At 38.8% G+C, this 19494-nt stretch overlaps 3 protein-coding genes and 1 long non-coding RNA gene across 4 annotated transcripts; 3 read left to right on the top strand and 1 right to left on the bottom strand.

Moving 5' to 3' along the window:
* The first annotated feature begins 3247 nt into the window (after positions 1 to 3247).
* On the top strand, positions 3248 to 4281 carry LOC110861107. Its single transcript, XM_022110219.2, has 2 exons — positions 3248 to 3448; positions 3772 to 4281. The coding sequence occupies exons 1-2, from the start codon at positions 3261 to 3263 to the stop codon at positions 4208 to 4210; spliced, it is 627 nt and encodes a 208-aa protein (XP_021965911.1). The 5' UTR covers positions 3248 to 3260; the 3' UTR covers positions 4211 to 4281.
* A 5611-nt stretch (positions 4282 to 9892) lies between these two features.
* Positions 9893 to 10930, top strand: LOC110861027. Its single transcript, XM_022110140.2, has 2 exons — positions 9893 to 10090; positions 10428 to 10930. Exons 1-2 carry the CDS (start codon positions 9903 to 9905, stop codon positions 10858 to 10860), a joined length of 621 nt encoding a protein of 206 aa, XP_021965832.1. The 5' UTR covers positions 9893 to 9902; the 3' UTR covers positions 10861 to 10930.
* A 693-nt stretch (positions 10931 to 11623) lies between these two features.
* LOC110861111 lies at positions 11624 to 12893 on the top strand. The gene is made up of 2 exons (XR_004837467.1): positions 11624 to 11815; positions 12342 to 12893. It is a non-coding gene; the product is annotated as an uncharacterized LOC110861111 (long non-coding RNA).
* A 1045-nt stretch (positions 12894 to 13938) lies between these two features.
* Positions 13939 to 15517, bottom strand: LOC110861026 (myoneurin-like). The gene is made up of 3 exons (XM_022110138.1): positions 15258 to 15517; positions 14903 to 15173; positions 13939 to 14349 (listed from the first exon to the last, which is right to left on the bottom strand). Exons 1-3 carry the CDS (start codon positions 15515 to 15517, stop codon positions 13939 to 13941), a joined length of 942 nt encoding a protein of 313 aa, XP_021965830.1.
* Between the last annotated feature and the right edge of the window lie 3977 nt (positions 15518 to 19494).

Below are 19494 nucleotides of genomic sequence, written 5' to 3'. Positions count from 1 at the left end.
CACTTTTTTATGCCGAACTAAAATTGATATAGCGACTGAACTATTCAACCAATCTCACCGTTCTTGACATCAAATTGTAGACCCATTAATACTCTTTCGAAATCAGTAATCAGATATTATATTTCCATTTGGGGAGATGTGAGAAAAAAATCTTGAAAATTAAAAGTGAAAATTAACGCGTCAAAATTGTACGTCCAGTTGCATTTATTTTCAGATATATCAGGATAAATTAATTTCCTCGTCGAGATAGCTTTATAAATATGACCTACAAACATTATTATACTAAATTTTATCAAAACTATTGATCTCATTTGGTCGCATAAAAATCCCAACTGCAATAAGTGATCATATAATTTCCAACTTGAAATCGAGGTCAAAATGGGTGTTTCCGCCAACGACATTTAAGAGAAAAATACAAATTTGCAAATACAACACGTCAATTAATCCTAGGAACCTAAACCAAACTGCCTGCGTTCCGAACAAGCTAGGAAGGGCTTGTAAAGAATCGTATCGCAAAAATATGTCGCATATTTTGTGAGGAAGATGGAATTAAAATCATCATTTTCAGCCTCAATACTAGCGGCTGAAGTCGATACTATGCTTCGCAAAGACGTTACTCCTAGTACGATCAAAAACACCAGAAACGAAAAAAATCTTTCGGCGAAGTCCTGCAGTTTCGAAGCACGTTATGTCAGAATTGGACGTGAACCTAACTTGTACCCTATGTACATTCAGGTAGGATTCAAAGTTTACCATTTTATCGCTTCAGATTGATATCTCCTAACTCGACATACTCAATTGGATCGAAATACATTAAATTTCGCCTAACTGGTATTTAAAACGGGGTTACGAATAACATTTTCGTTAAGGAAATGAACCATGGCAAACTTGACTCATTTATTGACGTTATATTATAAACTGCAGGACTTCGCCGAAAGATTTTTTTCGTTTCTGGTGTTTTTGATCGTACTAGGAGTAACGTCTTTGCGAAGCATAGTATCGACTTCAGCCGCTAGTATTGAGGCTGAAAATGATGATTTTAATTCCATCTTCCTCACAAAATATGCGACATATTTTTGCGATACGATTCTTTACAAGCCCTTCCTAGCTTGTTCGGAACGCAGGCAGTTTGGTTTAGGTTCCTAGGATTAATTGACGTGTTGTATTTGCAAATTTGTATTTTTCTCTTAAATGTCGTTGGCGGAAACACCCATTTTGACCTCGATTTCAAGTTGGAAATTATATGATCACTTATTGCAGTTGGGATTTTTATGCGACCAAATGAGATCAATAGTTTTGATAAAATTTAGTATAATAATGTTTGTAGGTCATATTTATAAAGCTATCTCGACGAGGAAATTAATTTATCCTGATATATCTGAAAATAAATGCAACTGGACGTACAATTTTGACGCGTTAATTTTCACTTTTAATTTTCAAGATTTTTTTCTCACATCTCCCCAAATGGAAATATAATATCTGATTACTGATTTCGAAAGAGTATTAATGGGTCTACAATTTGATGTCAAGAACGGTGAGATTGGTTGAATAGTTCAGTCGCTATATCAATTTTAGTTCGGCATAAAAAAGTGGACGTTCAATTTTGTCCGACACTGTATAGTCTTGGTGGATATTAATTTAATTTACTACCGGATTTGTAGTAGTTTGCTTTACAACGGTGACGAAAATAATCACCATGTTCAATAAGCTGCAAGTAACGCACAGAATATAGATTCTACCAGAAGAATCGATCTTATGTATTCTAGTGACGCTTATGGAAGAACGGGGAGAGCCAACCAAATAACTCGGTGTACATTTGGCCCACCTGGGGGATGGCACCTCCGCATCATCATCATCACCACACCTCCTGGCATCAAAAAATGATGATGAAAGCACATAGGTGGCGGTGGCACCCCGATTTCTGCACCAGAACACACCATTCTGAGCTGCGTCTCCACAAATTTGATGCTCTACGAGGGTGTGTTCTGGTGCAGAAATCGGGGTGCCACCGCCACCTATGTGCTTTCATCATCATTTTTTGATGCCAGGAGGTGTGGTGATGATGATGATGCGTAGGCGCCTCCCCGAGGTGGGCCAAATGTACACCGAGTTATTTGGTTGGCTCTCCCCGTTCTTCCATAAGCGTCACTAGAATACATAAGATCGATTCTTCTGGTAGAATCTATATTCTGTGCAAGTAACGCAGTAACGAAATATGTACATTTATGGCTGCCATGAGAATCTTTTTTCTTTGTTTTGCATACATACATAAATATCTTAATTTTATTAGTCACACCCAGAACCTATTAATTTCAGCAATATTGAAGATTGAGCAGATATACAGGATAATATTTCTACAACTCCACGCTACTTATCAATCAACCGTTACCAGGGACTTATTGAAGAGTTTGTCTGAAAAACTAAACTGCGCAGAAGAATCTCTGAATAATAAGTAGAACATGTATGTTTGCAGTATTTTAAGGGAAACCTGACTATCAATTGTGTTATCAAAAATTAATTAATTTGCCATGTCCAGAAGAGATACTAACAACCATATCATCATAAATTATGTGAGATAAGTTATGTAGCTTAGTTATATACACATAACGAAAATATTAGCTCAACAAAACAAAATAATTTAATGTAACAATACAACAGCAAAGAAAAGCCTTATTCCCATTTAATGTGGCCCTTTGTCACTTTTATACAAAGCACATACATCGTGCTTTTGTATATATATTCCAATTCTTCGAATTTCTCCGCGGGCACGATTTTAGACCTTAAATTTTTTCATGGCGAAAATTCCTGTGGGCGTCAAAAAAATCATACCCAGACTGGGTAACCCAGTTGTATGATGGCTCATTTACATATCTATTTCATGAGGTCTTGTAGCGTACAATAAAAATATTGACAATTCCAAAAAAATTATCCGCGAATTTTTCTAGCTCCTCATTTTGAAAGTTAAAGAAACTCTGACCTTTGACCTGTCGGTGACATTAAAATCGGCGAAGTGGAACTGTTCACCAATGAGTTGATGCCGGCATACGCAGAGTTTCAGAGATAAGCGCGCAGGATCGTATCAAAATTTCAAATAAGCAAATAACGGATACTATACTTTTGGGGACCGGGTGTATGTGTGTATATAGCAATCCGACGAATGTACTTATCTACATACATACGAAACATATTTATGCAAATATATATAATGAGACTACTCTGGCCCAAAAGTCCAGAATAATTTCAGCACTAATCCAGCCACCATGTTCCTCCGTCTCTGTGTCTTTCTGACCTGCATATATTATGCAGTCGGCTACACCCAAGAAGTAACATTCTACGCGGACTATGGCTTGCAAGGGGACGCGTTGCGAATCCGATCCAAGCACCCACAACTTCAACCCTGCGAGATGCGGCAAATTGTAAACATGAAGTCATACTGCGCCATAGGCCGGTAAGAACTACATACATATAACAAACTTAATTATAAAAAAATTTAACATTAAATTAAAATATTTATGACTTACTTACTTGATCATTACGGTAAACGGAATAATTTGTCTACCATTACATAACTTACAAGGAGGATATTCAATGAATATTGTTTATTATTTCGTATCCTTAGTATCGTAAACAGTTTACGAAGAAAAAAACAAGGGGCCAAGCTTCATAAAAATCGTTTTCGATGACAAAAAATAATCTTACGATACGAAGAGTATGAAGGAACAATGAATATCATGAGTGATTTTCAGTAAAATGTATGTAATGTTCTTGCAGTTGGGAGGGCTACATTAGTGCGAATTACACTGATCGCCTAGAATTTTCGCATACGAATAATGTTACTACATGCCTTAACCTATACTTCAATTATTATCCAATTTCGTCGATTCGGTATCTCGGATTTTCAGAAACGCTCGCTCCATCAATTTCAATCTACAGCGGGTCAAACGATAGCGAGACTGGTGGCATCGAACGCACTTTCACGGTCGAATCAGCCAACAATTTTGGCTTCATCCCCACCTATCTTGTCCTCACTGGGGGGTCAAGTTGGACTGGCTTTTCCAACGAAGATTTTACTGGAGAGTCGACCTGCTTCTCGACATCGGAGCTGCATGTGGGTTTCAGTCCCCACCCAAGAATTATAAGATCCTTCTTGAAGGGGTGCGATGCAAAATACGGGAGCGAGATTTATGAGGCGGGGTTGAATGCAGAGTGATGCGAAATTTTATCACTTAATTTTCTTTTGAAATCTATGATTTTATCGGCAAATAAAAAATATTGAGAAAATTCTTAAATCATTTATTCCTTGACATTGCACGGGGGTCGTTCATAACGCAAAAATTAAGATTTTCTAGATCCTCCTCCTCCTTTAACATGCATTTCAGCATTTGTCACGTAGTCACTATTTCATTGGAAATTGAAACTGTTTCATTGTTTTTCACTAAACCCCCTCACGCGTTACATAATTTATGAAAGGTCCCTACATAGCGTGATAAATCACAACTTGTGCTGCTTCAAAATAATTAAAGAAAAACAAAATAGCCGAAATTTGTTATCCAAAATTTATTTCGCAATAATATTTTTATTGGTGTCATGTAAATAAATCTTTTTTTGCTTTTCAGGAATACTTATTTCTTCATATATATGTATGTACTTTTTATATAATCACATCCGCGACCTACATACGTCAATATGTTTATGTTAGTAGTATTGAAGATTAAGCAGATTAGATAAAATTTCCTCCTCATCATCACACGCTGCTTGCTTAGGTGAAAATGCACCATAACGTTCACAAATTTCACTCCAAGTTTATTGAAGGTTTTCTCCTCTTCGAATGCAAATATCTCCGTCAATCCTTAGCAGTGGCAGATCGTCTTTTTCGAATTTGAAATTGAATTCGATTTACACTAGTTTGGTCCAAATCACAAGTTGCGAGACCTACATTGTTGGTTAGCAACCCGACTGACGACGCGCTAGTAGGGTCAGTAACTTTATCCATAAATCATACGATGTAGCCTGCCCTGAAAAAGTACTCAAATCCAGGAGGAAGAGGGTACCTTGGTGGAGCCGTGAGCTAACTTCTCTTCGGAAGGAGGCTCGTAGGCTTTATCGGGTTGCCCGCTTCGGAGGAGAGGAGGCATGGGCGGAATACAAAGCTGCTCGTAACTACTACTCCTACGAAATGAGGAGGAGGAAAACTGCCTCGTGGAGAAGGTTTTGTGAGAGTGTCGAGGAGGCACCTGTTGCTGCCCGACTCTCGCGCATCCTTCGCAACGATGGCACAATCAAACTGGGATCACTAGACAAGGGTGATGGTGTTTACACCAGGACCCTTTCTGAGACCTATGAATTATTATTGGACCAGTCGTTCCCGAGGGACCCTCAACGGGTTCCATGGGAACCTGATCATAGTAAAGTAGATGATGAATCTATTAATCTGATGATTACATCTTCAAAAATCAGTAACATAATTAACTCGTTTGGCCCACTAAAAGCGGCTGGAAAGGATGGTATCTTTCCAGCCCTTTTACAGCATGGGTTAGCCGAGTTAATTCCGTATTTGGTTCTCATGAGGGGGTGCCTGACCTTTGGTTATACACCTCTGAAGTGGAGAGAGTCCAGAGTGGTATTCTTACCAAAGCCAGGAAAGGAGAGTTACGAACGGGCGTCCGCTTGGAGGCCCATCTGCTTAACATCCTTCCTGCTCAAAACACTTGAGAAACTGGTAGATGGCTGGGTCCGCACGCCTGATCTTGTTGATAGGCTGCAGAGACACAGTCAGTATGCCTATATGAAGGGCGTTTCCACGGAGGCTGCCCTTCATCAGATCGTTAGCCTTGACTCTGGCGAGTACTGTATTGCAGTGATGTTGGATGTTAAGGGCGCTTTTAATGAGGTTAGATCTGATACCATTATCCGTAGCCTTAGGAGGTTTGGCGTCAACGAAGTATGTGTTCGATATATTGAGCACATGCTTCGGACACGAACCACTTGGGTAACTGATTCTACTTACGAGATTGGGAGGGTGGTGGAGAGAGGGTGCCCTCAAGGGGGTGTCCTCTCACCGCTTCTCTGGGATCTGGTCGTAAGTGAAATTCTGGAAAAACTGCATCATCGGTTCCCTCAACTGTACTCACAGGGCTTTGCCGACGATCTCACAACAGTGGGACGGGGGATTGACCTCGGTACAGTGGGGAGTCATGTGCAGAGAGCAGTAAATCTTGTTAGTGATTGGTGCAAAGAGGTGAGCTTGTCAGTCAATGATAAGCTTGCCCTGGTACTATTCACTAAGAAATACAAATTCATTGCTCCTGTGATTAAGTTGGATGGTATTCCCATCCCTTATCAAAAACAGGTAAGATATCTTGGGGTATTATTGGATCACAAGTTGAACTGGGGCCCACTGTGCAGGGCTAGGGCACTAAAAGGTATGCGTGCCCTGGCCCAGTGCAGGAGGGCCATTGGTAAAACTTGGGGTCTTTCCCCCAAAATTACAAATTGGATCTACAAATCCATAATTCGCCCGGCCATGGAATATGGGTCACTCTTGTGGGCTCCGGCCACAAAGGTGAAGTCCCACATGGCCCAGTTGCAAAGAGTACAGAGGTGTGCCATGCTTGGTACAACCGGTGTAATGTCTAGCACTCCTACTGCAGCCCTGGAGTGTCTACTGGGACTTGTCCCAGTGGACATCCGGGTTCAGCAAGTTGCACTACGAACGTACCATCGCCTCGCTCACCACGGCCAATGGAAAAAATGGGCCGGGGGTGATCGTACGAGGGCGTTAAAGCACAACAAGTTTGTCGAAATCATGGCGTCTGGTATTGATGAATTCCAGATGCCGTGTGAGAAACTTGTTAATCCGCCAGCAGAGAGGTATTTCGAAACCTCTATCTGTTCGGTGAAAGATTGGGAGGATGGTAGCGTGCCCATGAATGCCTCCGAAGTGAACTGTTTTACTGACGGTTCACGGATGGGTGAGTGTTCGGGTGCGGCTTACTACTTCACATACAACAATCTTGCTCAGGAAGCTGTGAGGTGCTCAATTCCTCTGGGATGGGCACCCACAGTTTTCCAAGCAGAAATTATGGGTATTATCAGGGCTTCTGAAACGTTGACCGACAATACTCATAACTATAGCACCGTTGACTTCTTCATTGACAGTCAGGGTGCCATCAAAGGGCTCACTAGCCCATGGCCAGTTTCATCACTGACTGCTGAGGCTATTGAGATGCTTAATCATATTGGGGAGACTAAGAAGGTAACACTTCATTGGATCCCTTCTCACCATGGATTTGAAGGAAATGAAGTGGCTGACCTGTTGGCCAAGGAAGGTACTCTTACTGGGTACCTTGGCCCGCAGCCCTCTATTCCTCTATCCAGAAGCACTGTAATCTCCAGCATTGTAAACTGGGCAAGATTGCAGCATACCAAATCTTGGGAAAGCAGCAAGGGTTGTTTAACTTCTAAAGCTTTTCTCTCTGCCCCTTCATCGGGGCTTAGCAGTAAGCTCTTAAACCTAAATCGGAAGAATCTCCGATCAGTAACACAAACCTTAACCGGGCATTGTACTTTAAACGGGCACCTCAGAACAATGGGATTAGTTGATGAGGCTATGTGCCTATGTGGCCGTGGCCCTGAGACTGTATTTCATTTTCTTGGGTCCTGCGACAAGTATTGTGCCCTAAGGTCAGAACTCTTTGGGAGGCATGAGTTGCCACCAGAGCAAATAGTGACTATGTCTCTGCCCGATCTAATTCAATTCATAATCAGATCAGGGCGGTTTGTAGGTCAAGTTAGATCTGTAAATCGTGAGAGTCATGACTTAGCACAGTAAAGCGGTATATACGGGGAGACTGCAATAAGCCTTTAGTGCTTGCGCAGCTGACGGTCCTGTCCAACAATGGCAGGATCGTCACCCCACCAATACATACATACAACCCGACTGACGTATGTACACTCTAACAACTCCGGTAACGAAACCATTACCAAGCGTTGACTATATTTATCTTTTGTAACTCTACGAATAATTTCAGGGTTACAAGTGATATATATCACTGAGTGAGATTTAGTGAGATTTAATGATATATATCATTTATCTCACTTGGGGCTGAGTGAGAAATATGAGAAATAATGAGATAAACTTGTAGTTCATTACCCCGTCCTCTAGGTGGCGCTAGTGCATGGTTCATAAATCTCACTATTTCTCATATTTCTCATGTCTCACTATTTCTCATTATATCTCAGTGAGATGAGATTTGTGAAGGTGAGATGAGATTTCTGCAACCCTGAATAATTTGTTACAGACTGATAGTAAATTTGCTGGTAACCATGGGGTAAAAAATATTACCAGAGTGGGCCACAAATTTATTATGTATGTATCTATGTACATTGGCGGTAGAGTTACACATAAGTAGGTAGGTAGGTAAATTTATTAGTGCTCGATTGATATGGCCACGGCCTTTACAATCATATATAAAGAAGTTTCATACATTTATTTAAATATATTGAGATATTACTATTTCGATATTTTTTAACCTAGTTTAAGTATTAAATATTAGCATAATATTGCATCCGTATTATTGTAGGCTTCTCTCACTTCAGTAGCTTGAGTCAAATAATGCGTAATACATTTTAATTTAGTCTCATCTAAATCACCAAGAAAACTTACAAAATCATTTCTACTTGTAGGAAGACACAGGTCAAGTTTGCTATTAAGTACTTTGCGGATTAAATTGTAGCATGGGCAAATACATATGAAATGATATAGGTCTTCAATTGCAGACTGGCATAGGTTACATAGAGGGGTTGTTTCTTTGTTATACATAATATTAATTCCATTTAATATTACAGATTTGTTTTTAATTGTAAATCTGGGGTACATTGCTCTTAATTGCATGCCCAACTTAACTAAATTCCATGACATATTTCCATTTAAGAAACCTTCAACCTGGACATGCAATTTAATGTGTTTAAAGTGACATAAAGAGTTTGAGCTTTGCATTCTAATTACATCTTCTTCTACTATTCTATTTCTAATCGTATTAGCTATTATATTTATATTGTTTCTTAAAATATTTATCGTATCTAAATTTACATTTTCCGGATCAAATGAAAATAAGTTTTCACATTCATACTTTTTTAAATAATCATTCAAGTCACGATACCAATTAAATTTCATTTTATTTTTTGAGAATGTACTAGTTTTAATTAGATTATTGAGGACTTGCCTCAATGCAGTACTGTACGGACGTTGCAGTATCTTCAGCACAAACTTCATAGCATTTTTAATTACACTTAATTGTATCCGGTAGCAGTTAGTTTCTAATCTCAGAAACCATAGAGGAGTATGATTAGGCAAGTAAAATAACTTTCGAAGAAATTTTGCTTGAAACATAATTAATTTATCTAACACTCCTAAGCCCCATATATGTGAACAGTAGAGTAGTACAGACTTGGTTAATGAATCAAACAGTTTCAGTCTTGTATCAAGTTTTGTTATATTGGCTTTATAAAATAAAATAAAAAGCTCATTTTCAGCTTGTTTTGCTTTTAATAGAAAAGAGTTACAAATGTCGGAGTAGTTCATCCTACTATTAAAGTTGACTCCCAAGTATTTGTATGATTCTGTGCATGCGATCTTGTCATTTCCCCAAAAAATGATTGGTTCTAATCTCTTAGGCTTGCCATTTCTAAAAATCATGAAATTAGTTTTTGAGAGATTAATTTGCATATCATTTCCTATTAAATAATCTCTCAAAATATTTATTTTTTCTTGCAAGTTACACATAAGTATTTGTACGATTTGTTACAGTGCAGGTACTTGACGTGCTGCATAGATAAATAAATAAAATCCTTGCCTGGCTGGCCCAAACGTACAGAATAATCCCAGCATTAATCCAACCACCATGTTCCTCCGTCTCTGCGCCTTCCTCTCCTGCGTATCTTTCGCAGTCGGCTACGTCCAAGAGGTCACATTCTACACGGAATATGCCTTCCAAGGGGACGCGTTGCGACTCCGATCCAAGCACGCGGAACTTACGCCATGCCAATTGAAGCACATTGCGAACACAAAGACGTTCTGTGCCGTGGGCAGGTATGTATATAGATAAGAAACTTAATAATTCGGAATTTTTTTTATATTTTAAATAATTTAAAAATTGAATTAACAAAAAAAATACAAAAGTTTATTTAAACTATCAATTTATTCATAAATAAAGGTATTCATAATTATCGTAAAATAAGTTACGAAGGTTACGAGATTTTGCAAGCGTCGTAAAAGTTTGTCATTGAAAATCAGAGGCTTGATCACTTTTTTTCTTAGTAAGTAATATTTTATGTACGATACTACGGATACCAAGAAATAATGAATATCCTCAACATACATATGTTTACATGTTTGTAGTTTTCAATGATTCTTAATGTTTTTGCAGTTGGCAGGGCTTCGAGGGTCAGAATTACACTGGTCGTGTGCGTTTTACGTCGACCAGTGGCGCAGCTATGAATTGCCAAGAAAAATCCTTCAAATATTCCCCAATTAAATCCCTTCGGTACCTCGGCCAGTTGGAAACGCTCATGCCATCAATTTCAGTCAACAGCGGGTCAAACGATAGCGACACTGGTGGCATCGAACGCACTTTTACGAACTTAGCAGCCAACAATTTCGGCTTCATCCCCGCCCACCTCGTCCTCACGGGGGGGTCAAATTGGACTGGATTTTCTAACGAAGATTTCACTGGGGAATCGACCTGCTTCTCGACATCCGAGCTGCACGTGGGTATCAGTCCGCACCCAAGCGTTGTAAGATCCTTGTTTCAGGGGTGCGATGCAAAATATGGGAGCGAGATTTACGAGTCGGCAGAATGATGCACATTTAATTTTATGACGTAATTCTCTTTTGAAATCAATGATTTATAAAATTTGTTCGGGAAGTAAAAAAAATTACGAAAATTTCTAAGTCGTTTACATACATACATACATACTTGTTATTGTTCGTAAATTGCATAGGGTGACGTTCAAAGATTATGTAATGGAAAAATCACGATTTTTTAGACTTCCTCCACCTCCCTTAACATCATTAACGTGTGTGTATCATTGGGGCCTTATACCTCCCTCGTGTTATATAATTTATGAAGTTCCCCTAATATGTTAAATCATAACCTACATATTCTGCTTCAAGATATGACAATAGCTTTTCACATTTTTTTAAAAGAAAGCCATAGACTTTTACGTTTTGAAGAAATATTCACATGCATTTCACGAATCGCGTACGTGACCTATGCCAAAAAAATGTGTCACCAATTTGAAGAAAGCACTGATAAGATAAGTTCACAAATTTGTGACCACTTTACATCATTATTGTTACATAATTTGTTGTTCGAGATCGACTCAGGTATGTAAAAAACATTACCGAGAACTTTACTATCAGTCGCGTATCGCTATCAAAAATATTAATTAATTTACCATGTCAGCACTTAAGATTTAGTAGTTGAAACCATATTTTCCTCCGTTACATAAATTTATAAAATTTAGTACCTCTATGCTTGAAAACTTATAAACCAACTCCCACCTGACCATAGCGACCAGTCAGTGCCCCCACTAAACCACGCCACCATGTTCCTCCGCCTTTTCATCTTTGCCGCCTGCATTTATCTGGCACCTGGCTTCGTTCAAGAGATAACATTCTACTCAGGGTCTGACCAGGAAGGTGACGCACTACGGATCCGGAGCAAAAAGGTGGATCTGTCCCCGTACCATTTTCACCTGTATGACGTCAAATCTTACTGCGCCACAGGACGATAGGGACTAAAAATATTTAAATGTAACATCACAAACTTGTGAGGCCAAAACTTCATTGAGGGACTTGCTAAATTTTTCATCATATGCAACAATTTTGCAAGATTTGCTAGATTACTTTTACTGGCAACAATGGGGTCTCCCAGCTTATGCTCCCCTACTTTGGCCAAATCAGTGTCCATCGATAATAAATTGAATTAATCTGAAAATTGCAAAAGACATTGTCTGCCAGTGCGCAGCTTGGTGGAGATTTGTACATATTTGCATCGGAAGAGGCGAAAACGAGCAATACGTTTGGAAATTGTAAAATTTGTCACCTTGAAAGTGCGGTTTATCCTCTCTGGATGCAATTAAATATCTCGGCTAAATCTTCGAATGGGCAGATAATATCTTTTGTAATTTTCATATGCATTAAATTCGTGATCGATGTGAACTAAAGAGTTTCGTCCAAATCGGAGAGCATAAATACGACTGGGGGGTCTCCCTTGTAAGTATTTCGTCCGTGTGAACAAATGCACATAATTACACAATTAATTTCGATATCTTTCCAGGTGGGAAGGATTCAGCGCGACAAATTTCACTGGAAGACTGACATTTTCATCATATGACTATAACGGAACTATGACATGCGGCGATTTTCCGGAAGTTTCGAACGAATTGTCGCTAAGGTATTTGGGCCCCTTGGATGCAGCCAGGCGATCCTTGTCGATCTACAGTGGAACTAATGACAGCATGTCGGGCGGCACAGAACGGACTTTCACAAGCGTGGCAGCCAACAATTTCGGCTTTACGCCCACCTACCTCGTTATCACTGGAGGGTCAAGTTGGACTGGTTTTTCCAGCGAAGATTTTTCCGGACTGTCGACCTGCTTCGGAAGAGCACAGCCAATTGCGGCTTTCCCACTGGCTGGACAAGTAATAAGATCCGTTGCGCAAGGGTGTGGCTCTGATCTGAAATATGACAGTGTGAAGTACTATGCTGATAATAGCGCTTGTGGGGATTGACAGAAAATAATGTGTATGCATGCTTTCAGTATTTTCATGAAAAATTATGTTTCTGAATAAAAAAAGAGATTTGATACGAAATAAAATTTGATTGTTAATTATTACGTATGTACGAAGTACTGATTTTTTAAATAAAATTTCCAATTCTTAGTACTTTAGTGATGAATATGTATCAGAGACTTATCTTTACAGTATCACCATGTAAATACACTTTATTAAATTATTTGTAAGCATAGAAATGTATTCGCAGAGAATTGAAGTGTAGATGTTACACGCAGAATGTCTAGTACATATGCATGTACATACATATGTGCATATGTTGTATGTACGAGAAAAATGCCGACACCTCATGAAATGCGTAAAAGAACACCTACATAAATTGATAGTAACAAGAAAACATAATCTTCGGTGGCACTACCCATTTTAGAAAACACATTTTAGACGCTATAAACCAAGACAATGCAATGGAACGAACCTCAACCCCACATGGGTGTCGTTAATATAACTTAATCGAATATAATTAAAGCAAAAGGACAAGGAAAATGTGCAAATCATATCTATGAGAAACTAGATCAACGTTTTTGTCAGTATCGCAGTTCCTTCATTGCCAAAATATAGGCACAAATTGCTGTCATTAGTGAACACAATGTACGAATATGTACAAGCAGTCTTTTAACTTTTGGTGGAAAAATTAGAAATTTTTAGTTTTAGTCACATAATCCTTATTAAAACCTTCTTCGTATTCGTACGCTTACATACTTAAATCAATAATCTGACAAACTCCTACAAGAATTTTGCAAAAGTCGAATAAAGTTCAGGTACAAAATTTGTACAGACTACGGGTACCTTTTCATTTGGTGAAAAGTTTGTAAGCTACTTAAATAATTTTGCAACATTTGCGGATTTTAACCTTAACAAAAAAATTCAATCTTCAAATTGCAACACAACGCATTCTCCATCGATCTTGGCAGCTTATGTCGTCTCCGAAGTGACGCCATGGACCCCTTTCAAATGCAGATTTAGCGATATCTTGTGGGATTTTTGGTAGTTGTAATACGCGAAAGAGAGCAAAAATATGTTTCGAAGAGTGGTGCGAGGAATCGAACCCCGCGTCTCCCGTTTCCCGGACGGACACCTTTACCACTAGGCTAACCGCCCTTCTTCACATCTATCACTCTCTTTTACAACTACCAAATTCCACGTATTCTCTCCTACAATCTTGAGGGCGAACCGTTTTCCGCACTGGTCGCAAACGAAGGGCCGCTCTCCCATGTGTACCTGGCGGATGTGACCCTCCAGGATAAAAGGGTACTGAAATCCTTTATCACAGTGGGGACATTTGTGGGGGGTGGGGACGACGTAGCCTTCAGTGTGGACACGGGTCACATGTGTATCCAAATTTTTCTTGGACTTGAAGCCTTTTTCACACTGGAGGCAACGGAACGGTCGCTCTTTCGAGTGAGATCGCATGTGATCCTTGAGTTTCCCTGGCCGGAGAAAACGGACGTCACAAAGCTGTAGATAAACCAATTCGGGGATTAATTTAACTTCTGACTGACAATGAGTATGAGAATGAAATATTAAATTCATTTAAATTCATGACAAACGACAAGAATAGATCGGTCAATCACGACACGAAAAAATTGGTATTCGCCATTTCTTCGTATCCTTAGTACCGTAAAATAGTTTATGTAGACAAAACAAGGCGTCAGGTTTCGTAAAAATCGTAAGCGTAGTAACGCGTTTTTCGATGAAAAAATCTTACGACGCTTACAAAATCTCGTAACCGTCGTCTCGTAAGTTATTTTATGATACGAAGAATACTAAGGATACGAAGAAATAATGAATACCTCTATGTAAACTTATTTACGAAAAAAAAGATATGAAAATAAAATTTGATGTCTCATTTACCTTGCATTTGTACCTTTTCACTCCCTCGTGAATCATCTTATGTACTTTGAATCCTTCCTTGCTTGCAAATGTCTTACCGTTTTTTCAAAAGAGTTAAAAACTTATTAGGCTACTTAAAAAATTGTATTAAAAAATCTAACTAATCAAGTCAATACCATTCATCACAAAAGAAGGGGTCCTTCCCATGCACCCAAACCAGGTGGGATTGTAAGCTACCCGATGATGCAAACGTTTCGCCACATGTGTCGCATTTTGCTAGTGATTTGCCCTCGTGCCGATCCACGTGGACCTTAAGATCGGCAGGAACATGAAATCCTTTCCCGCAAATGTGACAAATATGCGGGGCAGGACCGTCTGAATGGACGCGTGCAATGTGACGCACCAAAGTAATCTTGTCGCGATACTTTTTGTCACAGTGGGTACAACTCTCCGTTTTTTCCTTAGGATGAGTGTGGTTACGAAGGTGTCTGGAATATGAAAAAAAATATTAGACGAAGGGACACATTGGTTTTGAAATTTCAAAATATATTTCCAACAACAATGGATTTTACCTCTCCAAGTGCACCTTGCTGCGACACGTTATCACACAAAGGTGACACTTGAACTGGTTAACATGCGTTTGTGTCGTTAAGTGTTTCTGTAAACGCTCCTCGTCTTCAAATCGGTCATCGCACATGTCGCAAACTAGCGGTTTGACCTCTTCAAGGTCATGCAGTTTTACATGTCTCTCAAAATTCTCCTCGAGACAGAAACTCTTGCCGCATTTGACACAAGGGAACTTCTTTTCTCCTTTTTCATGGCGAATTACCATATGACAAGCAAGGTCATTTTGGCGACGACACCTTTTCTTGCAAATTCGACACTGATAAGGACAAAGGTCATGGACACGCTGCATGTGGACGTCTCTCTCCTTTAACACTTGAAATATAGCGGAGCAAGAGGGCGCCAGGCAAGGAATACCGTGGGCACGAGAGACATGAGTGATTAGCGAGGCTTCGGTTTTGAAAGATTTGGGACAGATGGTACATTTGTATGGGCGGATGATGACCTTGTATTTGTCGTCGTTTATTTCGTCGTCAGAAGCTGGGATGTGATCCCCTTTTTCGGGAGCTCAGTCCTGGTCCTCATCGTCGTCAGAGTTATATTTCGTGTCGTCATCTTCGGCTTCTGATGATGATTCTGACTTTGAAGGTGCAGGTGATTTTTTAGTATGGGTTCTTTTCAGCGGAACGACAAGAGTTTTCTGTGCTGTGCTGGCAGTTCGGGGTGAGGATCGTAAGGTCGTTTGGACGCGAGAATTATTGGGCTCAGGCTTGATGCGTTTTGATGTTTTTAGTTTTGCTGGGGGAGAATCACCTCTTTTTCGTTTAGTTCTAAAATATGTATAAATTTAGATGGCAGATTAGTAAATATTTTTGATTTGCGTGTTATGATAGCTTTTTATCAAATTTTTAATAAAGCTTTACCGACTTTGTTACCTGGGTTTTACCTTCTTCTTTGTCGATTTAGGTCTCCCCCTCGACCTCTTATTTTGGGTAGAAGGAACAATACAAAAAGCGTCATCGTCGTCGCCATCATCGTGGAATAAATCGCATTTCTCGTCATTTATTTCGCCGATATTTGTCGGGGAGTAAAATTCCAATACAGAATACAGAGAACCAGAATTTAATACAGACATATTTAAGTATTTAGTTATCATACAAAAATTATATAATGTCAACTAAATTCTTTAAGCGAACGTTCATGAATTATGTAACGAAAAAATCGCGATTTTCTAGACGACATGTGTCACATGGGCACTCGTTTCATTACATAATTTATGAACGTTTTCTTAGTTAATAAATGTAACATTTAAACAAGTTTTCCCAAAAAACTAAAAGAAAGTAATCAATATTGTAATCGTATTATCCACAATAGAAGCCATGAAGGTCTTAAATGTCGACATTTTAATGAAGTATACCGACCCAACCTGAATCCTCAAGCTTCTTAACGACCTCCCAATCGCTCTATTCAACCTATTCGCATGACATTCATACATCCGTTTGAAACACTGCGAGAGATCATAAATTTCCGCTGGTGACTTAAAGCAGGCCTTCTCTATGTTGGTCAGTGTAATGGTCACAATTACCAAAAACATCCTCTGAGGGAATTGATGGAGTTCCTTGAACGATTTTACTATAGCGATGTTACACGTGATGTGAAAAAAGCATAAAATCGTGTTTAAAAGGGGCCAAGCATCTGGCGCGTATATTTGATTTTCAATGCAGTTGAGAACCGCCAGGATTTTGTACAAGGTGAGATCAATCTTGCGGTACTCGTACTTCCTCGGAGGTCTAAATTTGCATATGTGTGGAAATTAGATTAAAGTATGTAATCAAGTGCAATTATTTCTGCCAGTCACCTCATTTTCATATTTTGACGCATTCGCGTTTATTTTTGCTTGTACGTACCGAACAATGTCAGTCAACCAGTAGCGTGTGGTTAAACAGAACAGGATTATTTGCATGATTCCATAAAATGTGGCAAACATTCCTATCGCGGATGTCACCATTTCGAGAAAGGCAAAAGCGAAAATTCCTGGTAAAAAATTGAAGTGAAATTAGTATTTATTGCATAAAAGAAGGTGAAATTGAACCGGAAATATATTTGGCAAATCGTTGCAGACGTCAACGCCGCAGATAAATCTGAGTTCCTCTTCTTGCAACGCGTCTCGCCCCCCATGCACCACCAAAAAATTAGTCGGCGCTGACCTCTCAATTGAATTGGATCTTGCTATTAGTTATTAATTGCTTCAATTACCTATCCATGAGTCATAGATGAACCCAGGAATTAATTTAGCAAGTAGAAAGCGAGGTCCATGTCGATCCTGAAGGTGTTCAAAGAACTGGAAAAATGGAAATATGTGGGTAATTACCACGAAAATGGTTAAAATTGAGAGACCATCGTTCATTTGTGTTCCCTCGAGTCTGGTATCTGTGTGTAATTGGACAACAAATACACACAAATTATGTACATGTTCCATGCTAATACAATTATATATGGTGTCATTTAACATTTTACTTTAATATTGAGGTGGTTTATTTATTATGATTACAATTTCTAATTCGCATTTTGATTTAGGAGCACATTTGCGCAAACAGTGGAAATATTTGTGCGGGTCACCTCAAAGGGTCAAAAAATAATCTGGGATGAACATGGTTTGTGCCCCATTACATAACTTACGTTTCAGACGCTTATGCAGATGATACACTAGGTTGAAAAACGTAACAGTGTCCCGAATTTTCCAAGCAGTCAATGTCATGACAAGAAGGCCGTACACGCGGGACAAGCTATCCAACAGAAATTTTGCGGTGGCATCCGTCCCCAACTTTTCGTAAGAAACGGTGCACATTTGCACCACTGCCCCCACAGTGCAAACGGCATTCAATCCCAGAATGGAGGCGCACACAGCAAGCTGTACCTTGTTCTTTGTGAATTCAAGGGAATCAGATTTTGTGTCCCAAACTGTTGGTAGGAAGCAGAACTGTTGACACGTCCGAAAAAATACATGCAGTGAATTTTCCCAAGATTTTAAGCTGTCAAAATTTATCCATTTTTTAAAGGGATGTTTGACCACAAGTTGATTGAAAATTTTGGCCATTTTTGTGAAGAATAAGTACGGCGAGATATTGTTTTGCAAAATTTTTATGTGATGGACGCAGACGATCAGAAAATAAATCATGTTCTAAGACGATATGCACTCTCAAAATAAGACCAGTATGCATTTTTAGGCGAATTTGGTAGTTATTGAATTTGGTAGAATTTGGTAGAATAGACCGATTGCAATTCTTTTAGTACTAAAATACGCTTTTTTATCGATTTCCTATTCTTTATTACAGATAAAAGCAATGTCCGCATATTATGTACATATGTAGGTCTGAAGGGTTTGATGTAATAAAACTGATCAGATATAAGTTTACGATTTGATTACTTAGGGTACTTCAGACAGGAATTATTTATTTTCGCCGATGTCCTATTTAGATTGATTCGAGAAAATAGAATTTATATTCCGCAAATTTTCTACAATTATCTGGGCTAAGGATTAAAAGGCAATATTTAAGGATTTTAAGGATCGGATGTATTTAAGGATTAGGCGATGAATTTCATGAGTATGCACATACATATGTACCAAACATAACAAATTTTTGCCTTGAATGTGCTAAGCACATATTCATGTAATGTATGTATGTATGTATGTATGTATGTATGTATGTATGTATGAGCATGGGTGTGAAAAATCAATGTGACTTTTGTATGTATGTATGTACTTGAGTAGGTCTTTCTTTATCATAGATAGTGTATTAATAATTTTATTATTTACTATTATTATTTTATTATTTTAAAGTCGAAATGTATGAAACTACTTATTTCATGAAAATAATGCCAATCTAAAATTGAAATCGATTTGCTTATTTATATTTAATGTAAAACTGCATCTCTCAACGCGAACGAGTTTTGGACTCGAATCATGCTAACTCAAATATGCATACATTTTCCTGCAATGTTATCCCGTTTAAACGTCTTGCTGCAGTTAGATGGGGGTCGAATTATAAACACCGCATGTTCCACGACGAATTAAAGTTGCATTAAATTATTTATATTTCCAAAGGAAAGGAAGAAATTATCCCCAAGGAAATCGAGATGAGAAGGTTCCCTTTCCCTTGTCGCGTACGTAGCGTTGACAAATAATTCCACAACGAATACATTTAACTCCGATCAATAATGAACAACGCGATTATAATAAACATG

The sequence above is a fragment of the Folsomia candida genome, unplaced genomic scaffold (assembly GCF_002217175.1).
Source record: "Folsomia candida strain VU population unplaced genomic scaffold, ASM221717v1 Fcan01_Sc037, whole genome shotgun sequence".
NCBI lineage: Eukaryota > Metazoa > Arthropoda > Collembola > Entomobryomorpha > Isotomidae > Folsomia > Folsomia candida.
This window is presented reverse-complemented; position numbering and strand designations above follow the sequence as displayed.

What these genes read in the sequence shown, in the direction of transcription:
- LOC110861107 (XM_022110219.2), top strand. Translation starts at nt 3,261, where the DNA reads ATGTTCCTCCGTCTCTGTGTCTTTCTGACCTGCATATATTATGCAGTC. An exon ending in TCATACTGCGCCATAGGCCG is followed by an intron (nt 3,449 to 3,771) that starts GTAAGAACTACA and finishes ATGTTCTTGCAG; the next exon opens with TTGGGAGGGCTACATTAGTG.
- LOC110861027 (XM_022110140.2), top strand. Translation starts at nt 9,903, where the DNA reads ATGTTCCTCCGTCTCTGCGCCTTCCTCTCCTGCGTATCTTTCGCAGTC. An exon ending in ACGTTCTGTGCCGTGGGCAG is followed by an intron (nt 10,091 to 10,427) that starts GTATGTATATAG and finishes ATGTTTTTGCAG; the next exon opens with TTGGCAGGGCTTCGAGGGTC.
- LOC110861026 (XM_022110138.1), bottom strand. Translation starts at nt 15,517, where the DNA reads ATGGTAATTCGCCATGAAAAAGGAGAAAAGAAGTTCCCTTGTGTCAAA. An exon ending in AGCAAGGTGCACTTGGAGAG is followed by an intron (nt 15,174 to 15,257) that starts GTAAAATCCATT and finishes TTCATATTCCAG; the next exon opens with ACACCTTCGTAACCACACTC. An exon ending in GTAGCTTACAATCCCACCTG is followed by an intron (nt 14,350 to 14,902) that starts GTTTGGGTGCAT and finishes ACTCATTGTCAG; the next exon opens with TCAGAAGTTAAATTAATCCC.